Here is a 20,406-nt window from a genome sequence, read left to right as displayed (position 1 = left end):
TATTAATTATTATTATTAATAATCCTTAACATTAATAAACATGGTTATAATAACAATAATAATATCACAAACAAGTTAATTGATTATAATTATTATTAATATAATAATGAACAAACTTGGTTTTATATTACTATTATTATACATAAGTAACCCGAGACGATTTGTTGCATCCAGTGGGGACATAATTACGGATTATAATGACTGTCTTTTTATTATACTGTATAATATACTTATTATACTTATTATTATACTGTCTTTTTACGCGTTGCGTTGCATCGCGCTACGTAAACATAAAACCATGTCTGCATTTGTGATCGGAGAAATTACAAACAAGCGCTACTCTACACTGCTCAAAACTCGCGTTTGAATAATCAGTGGCAAATTCTTTAAATATGAAAACGTACTTACAATCTGTGAGTCAGAACAGCCGGCATTGTAGTCTACTCTTCCAGGATCAGGAAACAGTCCTCCATAAAATGCGCTGCACACATCTGAATATTTGGGTTGAACTGTTCTGGAACAGTGTTGTAAACACAACTTAACCACTGATTTCTAGTCGTGTCCTCTTTTGGAAGGCCAAACAAAGTATTTTAGCTTTCGCAATGAAACACAAGTCTTCACAACATGGTGGCAGCGATGGCAGCAACAATAAAGTTACGCCTTCTTTCTTTGCGTGAACATTTGGGCGGTGTTATGCAAATCTTCCCACACAGTGACGTAGACATGTGGGGGCGTGTTTAAACGAGACTTTTTAGGAGGGCGTGGACGAGTCTTAACTTTTATAAAGAATATCTCTTTGGGTTTGAGACTAGGTCTGGGCGATAAAACGGTATCAATATTTATCGACGGTACACCTTCTTCGATGACGATATAAAACATGTTTGATATAGTGCACGATATAGGCTCGTGCTATGAGTGACGCAGACAGCACACACAAACACGAACACATGCTGAATTGAGTGCTGTGCCTGCCTGTGATGAGGAGATTGTGAATAAAAAAAATGAATATTAGTCAAATTTAAAATAAACATTTGCATTTGAATAACAAAAAAATATTTGTTGTTTGTCTCAATAAATTGGGTTAATTTAAAAATACAGTGATTAAATTTAAACATTTTTTTCTATTGCTTTGTTTTACAAAAGGTTATAAAAATGTCAATAATTATCGATACAGAACGATATGAAACATTATATCGTTGATACATTTTTTAGCTATATCGCCAAGCCCTATTTGAGACTTTAGTCTTTGCAACTTTAGGGATCTTATCTATTCACGAATAGCTTGTAACACTCCAAAGAGAAAGGAAAACTTGAAATCGCATCATATGACCCCTTTAATATTATTATCACCATGTTCATTAATGATAATTATTATTATTAACAACAACAACAACAATATTAATTATAATAACAATTATTATTAATATCACAACCATGATCACCATCATTAATGAACATGGTTATTTATTAATAAAAACGATAACTCAATCAGTCTGAAATGTCATTCTGGTTACCTGCGCGTGACAACAGAGCAGACCTCCGTATCGCTATGACTGGAGCTCATCCGCTCTGATGGAGGAGGGGCATTTGAAGAAGTCACCGCCCCCATCGCTATAGTCCCTCCCACTACATTTCCATTGGCCATTGCGTATGAAAGCTGGGGTGCTGTGTTTCCATTAGCATCCAAGGACTCTTTCTGCATGCGGGGGTAGAAGTTGTTGTGGTGGGACATGGAGCGGTTGAGGTTCACCAAGCCAGGCTGGTGTCCATCGGGATGTTGGACCTGGGATTGAGCAGACCCAGGGGCTGTAGGGTTGGTGCTGGTTGGGTCAGAAGTGGAGGAGAGGCTGGTTTTGGGGCAGCCATCAGGGTTGTAGAGCATTGGGTAACCTCGACGGAGAACCACATCCACACTGTGACCCATGGGGACGGATTTCAGCATTTCTACAACCTCTTTATGGGACAGACCCAGCACACATGAGTCATTGATGTACACTAGGATGTCCGCTGAGAGAGAGAGACAGAGCGAGAAACATTTGGATTTACACATGTGGGAAATCATAACCAATCAGTATAATGAGGACAAAATGTCCTTAATTTTGTAAATTTAAGAAATTCAGTGAACAATAAATCCTGCTGTAACTTTCAAAATTTCCTACCAGTCGAAAAAGTCTGACCTTTGTCTGAGTTTTGTGAACTAAGGGTCAGAGAGGGTTGAAAATGGTCATGATAAAAGAAATAATAACTAAAATCAATAAAAAAGAATTTATCAACTAAACTAAACTAAAAAAAAAAAAAAAAAAATTGGGTACAAAAAAAGACAAACCTCAAAGGAATTTAGTTAAGGTACCATGTGACCCCTTTAAGGATAAGTGAGTGTGTGTGTGTGTGTGTGTGTGTATGTTTGTGTGTGTGTGTTTGGTTTTGTTAGTACACGTGAGTGGACAGTGTTGTGTGTAAGAGACAAGCAGATTAAAACCTACAGGCCCATCTGGATTAAGAGCAGATTCAAACCATGAGACCCTCCAAATCACCAAATACTCAATTCACCCACCATTGGAACATCGTGCCGTTTATATTTTAGATCCTAATCACTGCTATAATTTACTTTTAGCTTTTTGTGTGGTAGTGTTTGCAATACAGTGTCAGCTGCATCTGTTTTATGTTTTTTTAAAGGACACAGGGTTAAAACTCACCTGCTTTGAGTGTAGACGGGCCTCCAGGGGTGACGCTGTACACCTGCAGGAACTCTCGAGGTCTACTGCCACCCACAATGTTAAAGCCAAACCCACGAGGCCCTTTCGACAGGCGGGTGTGTATGGAATAGCCCTTCAGGTCAGATGGTTGGTCTGTGAATGCAGGTACTAGTTCACACACACAACAAACAAACATAAAAGTAAGTATCTATACATGAGATGCTAAGTCCACAGAGTTTTAGCAATGCCTTTAAGCCAAACTGCCTACACTACAGTGTTTCAGGATGGAGTTGATTGCTAAACAACAGTGCCATCTGCTGGGCTGTACTGGTTATACTCTGTATAAAATGTTCAATCACACACTTTTTATATTCTGCAGTAAAATGTGCAGTACTGGCAAAATGTGCAGCATACAACAGAGCACTTTTTTAACCTTTTTCTTTCAGTTTGTTTCATTCATTATTTGAACAGACTGCCAAACATTACATTTTTTCCTCAAAATTGCATCTAAAAATTTTAAGTAACCACATTTACTTCCAGCATGATAACTGGACTCCAACCGCTGAATTAAACATGCAATGTAGAGGTCATGTGACAATACAGTATGCTACCATCTCAAACCTGCGAAATGTATATGGTTTCACAACAGTAGGCAGTATACCATATATACTACACACTATTTGTTTTTCAAATTTCTAAAACTTTTTTCCTCGTGGTTAAATTAGATTTCAGATATTTATGCACATAAATGTATTTGCACACATGGGCTTCCTACACATATGTGCATAGTAACAGACAAAATGACTTCTGAAGATCATCACAGAAGTGATGATAGCAGACATGACCTTCTCAAATCTAAGAGAGCGTGCTTTGAGTGATAGATAACATTAAAGGAAAAAGAGAGATGGAAAGCGAATGGGCGAGTGGGGAGAGACGAGGGGATCGTGGATAAGGTTTGAAAAGCAAAGGAAACAAGGGATAAGATGAAGGCGTGAGAGAAAGACTAAATGGCTCCAGGAAGGTTTGTCATTAATCTTTGTGTGAAGACTGCAGAGAGAGCGAGAGTATGTTTAGGGGCAAAAATTGGAGAGGAGCCAAGCTCACACACACATGCACACATATACACTCACACTCTGTCTTGCTGACAATCTCTTTGCCCTGAGTCCTTGGGTCCAGCCAGCTTGTGGTCTTTGAGTTATGGCTGAAAAATGAGAGAAATTAGAGACTTTTTTCCCCTCACAAGGTTTCATCAGCAACTTTAAGATGAAATACAACTACAGTTCTGAGAGCAATAAACATTAAGAGGACTTAATTTTCATAGATAAAGGCAAAGATTATGCAGTTTTCACTGACGTGCATCTTAAAGTTCAAATGTCGCCCTTATTTTACACAAAATTGCATCAAAAATACAGAATAACCACATTAAGTGGACTTAATTTTCATAGATGTAGGCAAATATTATGCATTTTTCATTGACGTGCATTTTGAAGTTCAAATGTCTCCCTTTTTTTTTTACACAAAATTGAATCAAAAATACAAAATAACCCCATTAAGTGAACATAATTTTCATAGGGTAAGGCAAAGATTCTGCATTTTTCAGTGACGTGCATTTTAGAGTTCAAATGTCATCCTTTTTTGCATCAAAAATACAAAATAATCACATTTACTTCCAACATGATAACTGTACGCCCCCCGCTGAATTAAACATTTCTCATTGAAGCACATCTTAAAGTTCAAGAGTCGCCTTCGCATTTCAAAAATCCAATGTGACATACAAAGGCATTATGTCAACTTTGACTATAATCTTTGATTACTGGAGGAAGCAAATGACCTTCTGTCTCTATTCTTGCCCACTCTATTTCTCACTATACCGTCTTATATTTTCCTTCTCCTCCTGCTGACTCACTTGATGTAATAGGGTTCGCCCGTGTCACTGAACGCCAGCTCCCAGTTTTCAGGCAATGCCCCTCCACGTGCTCCATTCTCCATGGCAACCCCTCCATCCCGCCCACCGCCTGAATCCCAAGTCTGATTAGGTGAGACAATGGTGGTGGGAGGGGCACTGCTGGCTCCTACAGACCCCGCTGGGAAACAAAGTACAGTGAACATGACGAGATGCAGCCGTCTTGTATAATCTTAGGCAAACTCAGGCCAGCAAGAGGTCACGCTGTTCATGTTACTCTCCTCTTGCCAGCTCTAATATGAGAAAGGCATCAATCCTAAATACAATTCCATAGTTTTTAATGTCAAAAACATAAAAATTTAAGCATGTCCTGGTTGAGTGTTCAAAAACTGTGGGTTTAAATTGCAAAATGGTTAAAAACTTCAGTCAAATCCAGAGATGCTGGAAGATTCAGCATGCCACAAAAACTCAACATACTGTATATTGCACACAATATTTAAGCAACAACAAAGTAACTTCTCATTGGCTTTTGCTTAATGTTAGGCTTTAAGTTTTATGTTAGTTTTAACAATGGCTTTTAGAAGATAAATGTATTGTCTGTGTAACAGTGGAAGGAGATACTTAGTTTTGGAAAAAAAAATTAACTTAAGGGGAGCACATATAGAGGAGAAAATTAAAAGGACCTAAACTTGTGTCTTGGGGTACACCATAAGTTATAGATCCTGATAAAAAAAAAGAGAAGTTCCCAATCTCAACAGAAAATGTTTCCTAAATATATTACTGTACCATGAGATAGGACGTTGCTTGCATTTAAAAATACTTGTTTAAGAAATAAAAACAATTCATTTCAAAATAAAGGTGGACCCAACAGCTGAATACCTGAAAGACCAGAGTCTTCCTCGCTGTTGTCCCCTTCCTCCACTGCCTTTTCCAGGTTGCTGAGTGATTTGCTACGGGTACGGAAGTTCCTCAGGAGATTTCGATGTTCCTGGTATGTAATGGGGGGACTGTCAGGACCGATGTGGACTGGCCGAGGTGTGCCATAATAGTTCCCTGTGATGATGGAGATTTTTTAGAAATGGCCTCTATAAAGCCACAATCGAAAAAATTTTCCAATCAGCAAAATTAAAAAACAATGGCCTTTAGACACAATGCTTTACATGCGCTAACTGAAACAGTCCTTGACAAGATCATCCATTTTCAACCTAAAAACTATTGTTCCTTGAGTCGATTTTTTTGAGGCAGCCAAAGAGCCATTTCTACAATTGTGGACCAGAATAGGATAATCAAAACAGCTTGAGACAGAAAGCATTGGATCTCAATTTTCAAAAACAAAAAGGTATTAATCCAGCAAAATACAAACCCTATGAGCACACCATTAACATTGAAAAGAAAAATGAATCCAAAAAAAAAATTTCAAATTTACAATTACCTGACATACAAACAAACATATAAAACCCCTGGTAAATTTATGTCTAATTTAATACAACATTCTTCATTACATATGGCCAGCATAACAATTGTGAAATGTTAAAATTAACATGAATTAACATGAGCCCCTTATTCCTGTAATAACAACATGTACTCAAACGGGCATGAACTCCACAAGTCTGGCAAAAGCTCCACAAAATCTGATGATCCATGTTATTCTGCATGATTTGAGTGGATGTTCCAAAAGATCATCTTGTGCTTCAGTGGAAGCAAGAAAATCTGACCTTTTGTACCAAGGACTTCACATGATCAGTGTCATAAATTTGCTTACTTGATTAGTGAAATAAAAATAGTGCAGAATTAATTTTATGGGGGGGAATTCGTGGCCTAATGGTTAGAGAGTCGGACTCGTAACCCAAAGGTTGTGGGTTCGAGTCTCATACCGGCAGGGATTGTAGGTGGGGGGAGTGAATGTACAGTGCTCTCTCCCACCTTCAATACCACGACTGAGGTGCCCTTGAGCAAGGCCCCGAACCCCCAACTGCTCCCCGGGCGCTGCAGCAAAAAAAATGGCTGCCCACTGCTCCGGGTGTGTGTTCACTGCTGTGTGTGTGCACTTTGGATGGGTTAAATGCAGAGCACTAATTCCAAGTATGGGTCACCATACCTGGCCACATGTCACGTCACTAATTTCAAAACGTTAAAAATCCTAAATTTTCCTCATTTAAAATAATCTTAAATTTAAAAGCCATTTCCAATGGTTCATGTGACCCCAATGTATCTTTCAAAGTAGAACTTCTTGTATCACTAGTTTTAATGATAAAGTTCAAGTTGTACATTTTATCAAAAGAGGAATTTTTCCTGCTCCTGGCTGCCGCTGCCCTAGATCACACTCTCTTTAAAACCCTTAATCACAGCTGTTATGAAACTAATAAATCCCTGACAGGATGTTCCAGAGCTCTTTTAGCAACCAGATCAATGGTGAAAACATGAGATTAATCCACCTCTGAATAGCTACCTCTAAAACGCTAAAGTAACAGCATACAACATATAAATGTTCAGGTGAAAAAACACTATTTACACTATAAGACCACTAGGGGCGCACAATCCTTCGCAGTTAAGAGAGTTTACATGTTTGGCACTTTCAGTGCTATTTAACCGCAGCATAACTCCCTCACTGCAGCTTATTTACAACTGAAGAAAAAATAAACAGAGAGAGAGAAAGAGAGAGAGGGAATGGGGGTGGAGGGGTGATCGGAGACAGAGAAACTGAAATAGGGATTACAGAGAAAAGCCTCTTTTCTCCAGTACAGAGTGATAGAAAAGTAGGAGTGTGGTGTGGTTTCTGACTGGAGAGATGACTCATGAGCTGCAGGGCATCACTGCTCAGGTGTTAAAAACACATTTGTTATTAATTATAGACGTATTAAAATGTACCAAATCTCACCTTTCTAGAGTTTCTAGTGGGTCATTAAGGTTGTATTAAGAAATTAGTACTTTTATTCAGCAAGGATGAATTAAATTTATCAGAAGAGACAGTAAAGGCATTTATATTGTTAGAAGTAATATTTCCATTTCTATTTCAAATGCTGTTCTTTTGAAGTTTTTATTCATCAAAGAATCCTGGGAAAAAATGCATCACGGTTTCAACAATAATATTAAGCGGCACAACTGATTTCAATATTGATAACAACGAGAAATGTTTCTTGGTCACTAAATCAGCATATTACAATGATTTCTGAAGGATCATGTGACACTGGAGTAACAACTGCTCATTCAGCTTTGCCATCACAAGAATAAATTACATTTTATAATATATCCAAATAGAGAACAGTTATTTAAAATGTCACAATATTATTGTATTTGTATTGTATTTTTGATCAAATAAAGCCTTGGTGAGCATAAAACATTTTCAAAAGCCCCACTTTTTTTTAACATTCGTGAATATTTAGAGTAAAGATTTTGGCATGATAAGTAAAAATCTAAAGGTCTAAATCAAAAAAAATAAAACGAAACAAAAAGAAGTCCCTATTGTTGATAGTGACATGGTCAGTGATTGGACCATGAGTATTCAGTCATCAGCAGGTTTGCATAAAAACCACACAACCATTTTTATGTGGGATTGAGATGGACATAATAAGTGAACAATATCTTTCTTACTTTTCAAAGACAAAGGAAAGTGGCGCAGCGGCATCAAAAACACGAGTCAGCGGAAACATATTCATAAATCCAAGAGCTGCAACTTTGAAGGATGTCATAGTGTGAATCTGCAGCTTTGTGTGAGACCCTTAACAAAGACATCAGCAGGCTCAGACATCAGTCTGCGTTACACGCTTGTTCTATCTCCATTAGGGCTCTTTTCAGCTCTTTCTGCTGATAATGTTGGAGGACAGAACCAAGCCAGCACGGCACTTTTCTCCGCAGTCTGGAGGGTGCTTCTCTTGATTCTGATTGGCTTGAGCATTTGGAGCTCTGGCGTGACGCCCTGACCCTCACCATGTGTTCACGAGCACACACAAACTCAAAATGCATGCACACACAAACTCAGCAGAACAGTAAATAACTCTTATATCCAAAACAAGGCCTGTCTGTTCCATGTGTTTGCATATGAATTTGTCTGAATATGAATTTTGTGAATTTTTGAGTTAAATCTGTGGAATAGAATGGATTTAAACAAGGTAAAATGTGTAAAACACACATACTGGTAGCTGGAAATACAATCAAATCAGCCTAAATATTTAATAAACAAATATGAATATGAAGAACTTAGTGAATGGTGGTCTGAGTTCTGCAGTTGCAGTTTTTGTGTAAGTTTGCTCATAAGCATTTTTTTATTTTTTAGCATTTGATATTTTAATTTGTTATTTGAGAGAAAATATAATTGTTTGATAAGCAATGAAATAACTGTTTAGATCAGTGCTTCGCAACCTTTTGACTCAAAAGCCCTCCACTGTCCACAACAATTTTAAAAGCCCCCAAGCCCTAATTTTGTTTTAAAAACCTATTTAATTTCATGGGCAATCATAGTTTTTGAAAAGAAAAATAAAATAAAATAAACTAAGTATAATCGCAAAAAAATAAATTGCTTGGCGTAACTAGACAAATTTATATTTATTACACAAATGCCCATGGCACTTTATTTTATTCATTTATATTATTATATAATTTCCAGGTCTAGAAATCTTACTTGTAAAATTTAACTTTCTCATATATTCAGGTTTTACAAGACCATGGGAATCCTGAAATTAAAATAAGCAATATCTTGCTGTTTAGTTGTTTTAGCTCATTTTAGTATTATTTTAAATAATTTTAAGTCATGTTGAGTCCCCAATGGAACCCCCTGGTTAAGAAACAATACTGATTCTGACCTTTGAACTTCCCACTTTCCAGCAGGGCTCCAGACTCTTCCAGGGAGAAGAATTCCTCAATGGACACAAAGTTATAATCCACCCCTGAGATCTCTCCATCCCGTGGTTGCCTGGTCGTACCTGGGTCAAAGCAGGGAGAGCAAACATAAGAATGTAATTAGAAAAAAAATACAATGTTTTTGCTTTTTGCTTAACTTAGCAAAAAAGACGTATGAATTTGTTATAAGTAGACAACAAGACATTTAAATGGAGAATGTAAAAATAGAAAGGCCAGTAGTGCTACAAACATATAAGGCATTTTAAAAGATCATTATTTTTTCATCACTTGCATCTTCCCTTTGCTAAAAATCTAATGCATTTAAAAAAAAAAACACACATCCTGATGACATCACCAGGAGGCAAGTTTGCTTTGATGCATTTGATGTTAGGATCTACAGAACCTCAGAAAACAGAGACACAGCTGTCTCACTCACACACATACTTGTAGCAAGTTGATTGGCATTGATATAGAAAGCAGGCAGAGTTTAATGTCTGATGTGAGTGTCAAATGAAGTTAAAATCAGTTACATAACAGCGTTTACATACTAACTATATATTAAACAAACTGTCTGTGCGTCTGTTTGCATATGACTTTGGCGGTGTGAGGCGACACCTGGTTATGATTTCACACACTTCAGACTTGCTCTACAATCCCACAGTGATGAGATTATACAACTCCCTCTCAGTTTTCCATCTCAAATGAAAGTTGAGACAAGTGGATTTTCCTGTGGTAGATTAGCACTGCATCCCGATTTAGGCTAAACTGATCACTGCAACTCTCCGGCGTTGCGAAGAGATACAGTAGGAATTAGGAAACCTGCACACTTTGATCAATCGACCTTGCCAACATAACAAATGGCTCTGAAGCAAAAGTCTTCAGGTAGAGAAAAGGTACGTGGTTTATGAGGTAGCGCACATATCGCATGGATACAATGCATAGTTACTCAACATCAAGCAGGACTGTAATGACTTAAAAGTAGGGATGCACCGATACCACTTTTTCCAGTACTCGCCCGATACCGATACCAGTATCGGTATCGGTGCATCCCTACTTAAAAGCCTTCAGCCACTATATACAATAAATCATCCATTAATAACAAAACACTGCATTGTCCCAAGCCCATATATGACATCACAGTGCCTGTATTGTATTAATCCTACTGACAGCCCATGCAAAAAGAAATGTTTTTTTCTTTTCAAATAATGACATTTTAAGGCAACAAATTTGAACCTATACATTCACTCTGAAATGAATCTCTAATGAATGTGTAGAATGAGACATTAAGGATTTTGACATTGAGGGCTTTTTACATTCGTAACGTGACTTTTCTGAGTCTGGATATTTAACAGGGGGAAAAAAATGTATGCATCAGAAACTGATTGGAATGTGAAAAGCAGGCATAAATTTTCAGAACGGGGCAAGGTGGTTGGGGTTGAAATATAGCGATCTGTGATGTTAGCTGGAAAGGACAGTTGAGCAAGTTATTACATCTTGATGAAAGATTACGAGGAAACGTTTTTTTTTTTTCTTTGTGAATAACATGTACTGATGAATTACGCAAAATAAGACCAGGAACGTGTTTTAGAAAAGTAAATAATGCTGACTTCATGTTGACTCTAAAAGCCCCAATGCAACCCCATGCTAACTATTTAGCACGAAGTTCAGCACCTGGTTAAACATAGCAACGTACATTTATACTGACACACCTGTGCTATTTTATCCTAAAAGAACAGATAAGAGGAGCATCTTACAGTCTTCTAATTGCCTGCAATCTATTCAGAGAAGTGACAGAAAAATTAGCTGCTTTATGGTGTCAAAATAATGATGTGATGAATAAACGTGTCAATTGGGAAAGCCTTTTTTCGAGTAGACAGGCTATATAACTGAACCGACAGATAAAACGTTATGTGAATGGATGCACAAATATGAGTGTGCTTATGTGTACATTCACAAGCATGCGTGAATGGGTCTGTGTTTGGGTGCTGACGCGTTTATGCGTATATGCATGCACGGGAGCGCTGAAAGGCACAGCAGGGTACCTCAGGCTGGAGACAAAGACAAATGTGCAGCTTTGGGATTCAAGAGCAGGAAATAGGTGAAATTTGAATCATGCGGGACGGATTAAATGCATCAGCTGTTATGGTGAACGGGTGCCTGAAGTTTTAAAGGGGCCGGCAGGAGCTATACATTAATAAATGCATGCAATCATTTCTGAAAATAGTTGCAGTTTTGTTGCCAAGGCAAAATATGGAACACTGCCATTCACAATGAGCACACTGCTGTGACATTTGATGACAGTTGCCATGGCAATGGTTAAAGTGCATCGCATTGCCTCAAAGTGGCTGAACCTTTGACTCCGCATGAGGCTTGACGTGATTGTAAACTGGATTTGTTTAGAGTCTCTGAGAGCATCAAAGCATGAGATTGCATGCATGCTTTTGCTGGCTGATGTATTTCAGTATCTTTCTCATTTGTGTTTTTAATGCAGTTGTTTTACTGCAGGGTCTTCAACCTTTTTCAGGCCAAGAAGCCCTTGGTGGACAGAGAGAAGCAGCAGGGAGTCATTTTACATATTGTATAATCTTGTGTAGCCAGACCTACTGTATGACTAAAAAGCATGAGGTCTGGTCCGTATGCATTTTGTTAAATAATGGAGTGGGGGTCTATGAAGAGTTTTAAGGAAAATAATAGAAAAAATGTATTAAAAATGTGTCAAGTCAGTGATCAGAGTTTTGCTTGTGCAAAAATGAATACAAAAAGTTCAAACAAATCATTTCACTTTTTTATTTCCTGAACTGGAAGACGAAACACAAAACTCAAATGAAATTTGTATAAAACTAATCCAAAACACTTATGTAGGCAGTTGAAATCAGATTAAAATTATTTATTTTTATGCAGTTGTCTGTGTCAAATATGTCCAGATTTGAATAGTGCTAAACTTAATATATGACAGCATCTACTGTACCTCTAAAGTCTCATGCATGGTGAACCTACAGTACGTAAATCAGTACCTGTAACTTACAGTTTAAACAGACAGTATAAAAACAGATGTAATAAAAGAAAAAAAATCAGATTTTCCCTGAAGCCTGAATAAATCCATTGTGCACCTTTAATGACAAACATGGACAAATCCAGTGATTATATTATCCTCAAAAGCACTTGTTGTGCCAGTCTGATATCTTGTAAGCATGACTTTGTTTTTAGACACTGTTTAAAAAAAAAAGTTTGCTTTTATTCCCAAAAGTTGTGTAAACTCAGTGAGATTAGAGTTTACCAGATGAAGTACTTTTGTCTTGACAGTCAGCAAATGAGCATAATACCTTTTACAACTGGAAATTTAATGAACATTTTTATCTTTTTTCTCCAAAATTAGTTTGACATCCTGCGTTAAAGACCTCTGTATTACTGAATAACATAGATGTGTGTCACTCACAGGGCACGGCGCGCAGGTAGAGGTTCTCTCGTATGACCTGTTGGAGTTGGCTGTCCATGGATCCGGGTGTAAAACACTTGCTCAGGTAAAGTCTCAGATCCTTACAGAGAGTCGAGCCTACAGATTACAAACAGAACACATGAGCAAGAATGAGATGGAGAGATCTGAAACCCCTTTTTAATAACAGCACTGTTGCCAAACTCACAAATAGAACACCGCGGTCACCATGGAAATATGAGAAAAAAGGTGAACTGGCAAAGTGAAACTGTCAAAGACGCTGTTCTGAAAATAAACAAACTGAAATCCACCTTTAAAAAAAGATATGGGTAAAACGGTCTCTCATCCTGATTTCAATCCTAATACCACACACCCCGGGTTACCACAGTAGCACCTCAGACCTCACACGCACGCTGAGACTGCACTGCAACTGCAGGAGTCTCTAAGGTCAGTGTGCTGTTGTCACAAACAAGCACTGCGGAGCACCTAACAACGACCTATCCTCCCCACTCGGCTTCTCTGTATTGATTTTTGCACTTAATATAATCCGGTGGTCCTTTCCGCACACAATCTCAACACATGGACTCCTCAAGGACTCATGGGAAAGGTAGGATGAGTCATTTCCCGCTGATCTATTCATTTTTTAAAGTGCGTTATGACCTTAGATGACAGCCAGCTTCCTTTCACGCTGAATATTGATGGTCTTTATACATTGTGGATGGGGATTGCCCGCCCCGTTACTCGCCGAAACAGGGCTCCACTCCCCCACGCTGACAGCGATCAATCGGGCCAACCAGGGCAGAATTCCGGAGAGGTTAAGTAATAGAGTGCAGGATATCACATCCACTAAATGTCTGACACTGAACTGTGGGAAGGTGGAGACCTGGCGTAGGTATTGCAATTGCATATCAGGATCTTTTACATGATGTTATTAAGAAAAATACTGTGTAATTCAAGAGAGTAAGAGTAGTCTGAGTTTCTGTCTGAACTAATCACAACAGCGACCAGCAATACTACATTTTGTCAGTAATTTTTCTGTCATCAAAAACTCACTGGACCAAAAGCCAATGAGTTAAACATTATACAGGTTCCGAAACATTGGATAGACCCCTAAAGTTCTATAAGGAAATAAAAAAGGATGCCAACTGAAGGAACAAAACAGATGTTATAAAAATACTTTATGTGGTATGCGTTTTATGCTTCTTATTCATAAACTTTTCTGATTGGCTGAGATATGTTACATCACACAGCATTTCCACTTCTAAGTGGTGGACAGAGTGAAAATAAATAATCACTTAGTTGGAAATTGTTGCATTGCACCTGGTTGTAATGTGTAAACATGTGTGTAAACATGGTGAAAATGTACAAAAATATTCAAAAGCTTGGGGTCAGTAAAACATTTTAATGCTTTTGAAAGTCTCTATGCTTTCCAAGGCTGCAATTATTTGATCAAAATCAGTAATATTGTAAAAACAGTAATATTGTGAATGATTACAATTTAAAATAATTGTTTTAATGTATATTAAAATGTAATTTTTTATCTGATGGCAAAGATGAATTAGCAGCCATTACTACGGTCTTCAGTGTCACATGATCCCTTAAAATAATGTCTAATATGCTGCACTAGTGCTCTTATTATTAATAATAAAAACAAGATTTTGATTAATATAATGCTCAAAAGAACATTTATTAGAAATCCTTTGTAACTTTATAAATGTATTTACTGTCAAATAAATTCTTACTGACCCTAAACCTTTGAACGGTAGTGTATCATTAATTCAGCAGAATTTAAAAAGCTGTATTTTATTTTTTTTTTAAAGCCAGCAGGTTTTTCAGCCAGTTTCTACTTGTTATTTCCATAAATAACTAGGCCTATTCTACTTCCAAAAATTCTAGTTACTAAACCAAGCAGCAAAGTTGCTATTCTCAACCATTCAGTCCTTAAAAACATCTAAAACCATCAGTGATAGTTTTGTTGTGTAATTTAATTAATACAAAAGCTTTTGGAAGCTTTAAGCTTTTTTCCTCACATAAGAAAGCATTATTTGACATTCTTGTTACAGTTGTTCACAACATTGTGTTGACAAATCTGAGAGACTGAAATGCCTTCATTAAGCATTCATTTATGGTGTCAAGAGCAACCAAAAATTCTTAACACTTCCTTGTGTAGAAGCTAGACATGAATATAGTAAATCAAATCCCCATGGAGCATCTTGAACTGACGTATTCAGGCAGGTTAGATTAGGATAATAGAATCCTCAGGCAAAATTATACTAGCGGGTGACATGTCAACACCGTGACCTACTCAGGGCTATATATTGTCAGCAGATATAAAGCTCTCACACAACCCAAGTATTTCATTTAATAAGTGCAACAAAATGCAGCCAAAACCTCCCAAAATATCATGATAGGGTGTGTAGCAGCTTTGTCAGGAAAGACCTGGGCAAGAAATGAAAAGGTCACAGGTTTAACCCCAGGCAGAGGTGACCCATGAACCAGAAAATTACTGATATCCTCCATCTTCAGAAAGCTCACAGTGGGTCAGAGGGCCTCCAAGGAGATAGCATATTTCACCTAAAAAGAACATTCTGTCAACATTTACTCGCGCTCAAACTTTTTCTTTTTTCCGTGGATAACAAAAAGTGAATTTCTAAAGAATATTCTGACAACACTTTCCAGTATAATGAAAGTAAATAGAGACTGAGGCCAAAATTGTTGTCCAAAATGACAAAAATGCACCATAAATATAGCATAAAAGTAGTCCATACCACTTTTGTACCACATTCCGAGTGTTCTGGAGCAATAAAAAAGCTTTATGATAGAAATTAAAGTCAATATTGACTGATATCTTGACACCAGTCCTAGCTCTCCTTGTTCATGAGAGAAATACCAATGTTCGATTCATGAATTAATTGTTCTTTTTTGTCAGACCTATTCTTTGAATCAGTTTAGAATTTGTTTATGAACTGGACTCGCGCATTCATAAGGAATATAGCGCACAAATTGAATGACCAATTTTATAGTATTTTTTGGAATCTTCTCTCTCAATTTGTAGTTTGACAGCCTTAGTCCCCTTTCAGTTTTATTACATTAAAGAAAAAAGGTCAAGAATATTCTTCACAATTTCTTCTTTTCCACAGAAGACAGTCATAGAGGTTTGAAATGACATGATGGTGAGGAAATGACGATCTTGTTCAAAAGAATATTCAGGAATTCTTCTCTTTGCATGGACTTTCTCTTATCTAATGCAAAGTAGGAGTTGGATCTGGGAACTTATATCGCCTAATCATACACCAGTCAAATTATTCTAATTGATAAATAGAGTACCTGGTAATACGGTTTTGATTCGAATTGGATGTGGACATGAGTTCAGAACCCCTCTCACATCTCCCAAGGTCAATCCCAGGACAGGTGTACCGCCGATCTCTAGGATGATGTCACCAACAGTGGCTCCACCCCCAGGTGCTGCTGTAACAAATGGGAACTCTCCATAATCTGCACCACCTCCGATGGCCACACCAAGCTCTCCCGAGGCTCCGCCCAGCGGGACGAAGCTCTCCTGCACTTTCGAGCGCCAGTGCAGCTTCTTAACAGTGGCCTTAGACATGTTGACCGCGCTGAAAGAAAAAGAAAGAGGAAAACATGTGCAATTTGTGTCTGCAAAAATTAAAAGGAGATTACTTCTTCCCCGCTCGGTCAGGATGGTCAGTTGATTTGAGGCACTTTTCAGCTGACCACCCAGCTAAACCAACTGAAGACCAGGCTGGACAGGTCAGAAGACCACCTTAAACTAGGGTTTTTTTTCTACAGGGTTGCCTACAAATCAGGGTCTTCGCACAAAAAAATGGATTAAAAAATATTCAGGGTAACCAACCTATTTTGGTTTTCAAAATAGGTTAATTGAATATGAATAATTTCGGATCATTTTGAAGCCTCAAACACTTTCACTGTGTGTCATATTAATGAATGTCATAATATTGGTTTATTGGTTATAGTGACATACAGCCTTGAGTAACAATATATTTTTAAAATATGCATTTAAACTACACTACTAGTAAGACTACTGAGAGTAAATGTATCCATTTCAAATAAATACTGTTCTTTTGAACACTGAAGACTTTTTCTGAAGACTTCTGTGACACTGAAGACGAGAGTAATGGCTGCTGAAAATTCAGCTTTGCTATCACAGTAATAAAAAGTTACATTTTAAAATATATCGAAAAGTTAAATTGTAATAATATTTTACAATATTTCAGTTTTTACTGTATTTTTGATTAAATAAATGCAGACTTGACGAGCAAGAGACTTCTTTTAAAAATCAAACCAAACCCAAACATTTGAACGGTAGTGTACTGTATATTAAGTAAACAAAACACAACGGAATATGTCTTTTTACGTGTAGATTTGAAGACATATTCCACTTTAACCAAAACAAAAAGGATAAAACACAGCACAAAGTCAAAGAATGAGAATATATGTCCCATAATTCTTCTAACAGGCACAAAATGAGAGGCAAGGGCCTAGTCCCAGTGGTATTCCACAAGCTAAACACATGATACGAGTCTCCAAATTGAAACAAAACAAGCAAACAGATGGTCAAAACGCAGTGGGGGGTGATTCCATCCACAAACACAATTTACACGGGCTCATTAAAAATGCATTGATCTATTTCAGGTGTCAACGATTCTGCTACCGCAAATTTACACGTTTTTACCAGCAACATTGTCTGGGGCTTTCCACTAAAGATGGTAAAGTAGAAAAAAAATACATAACGAATCAGTATCTCAGAGGATCTGCCAAATTACGCATCAGGGTTGGCTGCAGAAGGCCCTCTCTCTCTTTCTCCGCATGTGTCTCCCTGTTGCTTAGCCATATAGCGACTCATATAGTCTCTATAGACATGAATCAGAAGCTAAAGACACAAAATACAAGCAAAAATAAAACACAAATCATCTGAAAATTACATAACACACTTCAGAGTTTCTGATTACAAGCCTGCAGTGCAAAGATCACACATTAGTTAATGCATCATCTGATATACATCAGCGAGGGTGGGGGTGGCTGAGTCTTTAAATGGACAATACTAACAGAGTTATATAGTTACAGCAACACCATTGCAGTAAACTCAGGGAGGGGAGGAGAGGAGACCGTGCATTCCGGCGCTGCGGGTCTTTTCCATTACCTCACAAAGAGAGAGAAAGTTATAACTCCAGGTTGTACAGACTCTGCCTGGAGCTGTGGAGAAATAGCAGAGCGAGTCACCTTAAAAACTAAAAGCAAATAGTGGCGTGAGCACTTCAAATGCCCAGTATCAAAGTCCATCCAACCTGCCGCAGTGTGTTCGCACCTCACTTGAGCACACACACAGTACTGTGGGAATGTGATATGAGAGAGTGTACAGTTTGTCGGAAAACCTCTCACGCAAGTAAAATAAGACTTAGCACTTTATACAAGATACAAGATTAATATATAAATTAGCTTTAAATATGCATCTGGATCTTGTCTACCGCTTTGTTTGCTATGTTTCTGGCATCCCTCTGGGATGATGTTTTATGTGTCACAGACATACACTCCCATACGAGACAAGTTTCTTCAAGTATATCACTGTTGTGTGACATCTGTGTATTTTATCAAGATCTAAAGCCCTTTCCCTCTCTGATTAAATCCCGCTTGCATCCTCTGCATTACATATGCATGCTGAGTCTTCATGGGCTGCTGAGATGTTGAGAATAATTGATTAAGTACTTTGGAAAGGTGCCCAAAACTGCCACCCCATCCTACTTATGAATAAAAACTCATAACCCCAAACAAAAGAACTGTATGTATTTTTCATACCGTTCAAGAGCATTTAAGACAGACTTGAATTAATGCTTCTAATGCAATGGATGCATTTCAAAGTCATTCGAACGGCCAGCTACATTTGCATGAACAGTATCAGGAAATATTTGATATGGCGACTATGCAACATGACTACCTTTTTTTATTCATTTAGCAGATACTTTTATCCAAAGCGAATTAACTGCCAGTTAAAAGTCTTTTACATTCACAGAGGCTGCATTTATTTGATCAAAAGATGTTTCAAAAACAAAAGTATTAAGCAGCATAAACATTTTTCAACATTTTTAACAATAAGAAATGTGTTTGAGCACTAAATCAGCATATTAGAAAGATTTCTGAGTGATCAAGTGACAATGAAGACTGGCTGCTGAAAATTAAGATTTTCCATTACAGGAATGAAATATATTTGAATAGAAAAGTTCTACTGATTTTTAAATAAATGCAGCCTTGGTGAGCATAAGAGACTTCTTTAGAAAACATAAAAAATGTGATTTATTCCAAACTTTTGACTAGTAGTGTAAATGAACAACAGTATATCTAGTACATAATGCCAAGTTTTAAGTAAAAGCTGGATTAATACACAAGTAGAGCAAAAGTGGGATGTAGAAAACTTCTCACTTACGGTTTTCAAAATGTGACTTCAAACCTAAGGTTAAGGCTCTAACCCTGCCTGAACACATTGGATATTCTCATTAACTCTGAGGAAATCTGTGCCTCCAAAGATGAAGTGCAGAGAGAAGATAAATCCTGCTGGATCTTCAGGTTAGTCGATGAACATGCTCAAATTGAGAACAGGTTTAATTAAAAACTAAAGGTCCAGATGTCACTGGGCCAAGAAGAGAGATGTAGATCAGAGTTTTGTGGATGGTGCAGGGATCCGCTGCTGTTTGAGATTTTGTCGACATCTAATGCAGCAACTCTTAATGTCAATTATTGTTCATGCTGTGGAACAAGGCTGAAGATCAGAGAAGAATGAAATTCGATTTCTACCCCGTGTTCCCTCTCTGAAGCAAATGATTATGGGATGTCTTGATCTCATTGTACTGTAGAAATGAACATTAACATGAGCTCCCAAATTAGAGAAACACAAGACTACACATCATCACCCACTTCTGCTCTGGAATAAAGCCTTACGTGGTTTGCTCATCTTATTTAGTCTTCCAGGCTGGTCTGTTGCCTGGTTTCAGATGGGTTTGCAGCACTTTACATCTGGTCGGACCATCTTAAAGGGTTAGTTCGCCCAAAAATGAAAATTCTGTCATTAATTACTCACCCTCTTGTCGTTTCAAACCCGTAAGACCTTCGTTCATCTTCGGAACACAAATTAAGATATTTTTGATGGAATCTGAGAGCTGTCTGCTACGAGAATAATTTTTGTGTGCAAAAGAAAAAAAAATAACGGCTTTATTCAACAGTTCTTCTCCTCCTCATCCTGTCTCAGTGGTGAGCCGCCATTGTGGAGAGAGTATCAGGCTGACGCATGTGAGTATTACGTAAGCAGCAGCGCCATGCGCATGCGTTGTTTACATGAACCGGAAGCAAGCGCATGCGTCATGATACTCTCTCTACAATGGCGGTGCACCACTACAGGCGGGATGAGGAAGAGAACAATTGTTGAATAAAGTCGTTATTTTTTTTCCTTTTGCGTACAAAAAGTATTCTCGCAGCTTCGTATAATTACGGTTGAACCCCTGATGTCA

General features: G+C 37.7%; 1 protein-coding gene across 2 annotated transcripts in view; it reads right to left on the bottom strand.

Annotated features, from left to right (window-relative positions):
* magixa (MAGI family member, X-linked a) overlaps nucleotides 1-20,406 on the bottom strand; it is a 44,450-nt gene that overhangs the window by 20,772 nt on the left and 3,272 nt on the right. For both annotated transcript variants that reach the window (XM_016542282.1, XM_016542281.1), the window contains exons 2-9: nucleotides 16,196-16,485; nucleotides 12,872-12,988; nucleotides 9,399-9,518; nucleotides 5,479-5,652; nucleotides 4,603-4,780; nucleotides 3,827-3,897; nucleotides 2,697-2,864; nucleotides 1,515-2,007 (exon numbers count right to left, since the gene is read on the bottom strand). In XM_016542282.1, the coding sequence (XP_016397768.1) occupies nucleotides 1,515-2,007; nucleotides 2,697-2,864; nucleotides 3,827-3,897; nucleotides 4,603-4,780; nucleotides 5,479-5,652; nucleotides 9,399-9,518; nucleotides 12,872-12,988; nucleotides 16,196-16,475 (1,601 nt within the window). In that variant the 5' untranslated portion in view covers nucleotides 16,476-16,485. The remainder of the gene's footprint in view (nucleotides 1-1,514; nucleotides 2,008-2,696; nucleotides 2,865-3,826; nucleotides 3,898-4,602; nucleotides 4,781-5,478; nucleotides 5,653-9,398; nucleotides 9,519-12,871; nucleotides 12,989-16,195; nucleotides 16,486-20,406) is intronic.

Source organism: Sinocyclocheilus rhinocerous, unplaced genomic scaffold (genome assembly GCF_001515625.1).
Source record: "Sinocyclocheilus rhinocerous isolate Xijiao unplaced genomic scaffold, SAMN03320098_v1.1 scaffold1600, whole genome shotgun sequence".
NCBI classification, from domain to species: Eukaryota; Metazoa; Chordata; class Actinopteri; order Cypriniformes; family Cyprinidae; genus Sinocyclocheilus; species Sinocyclocheilus rhinocerous.
This window is presented reverse-complemented; position numbering and strand designations above follow the sequence as displayed.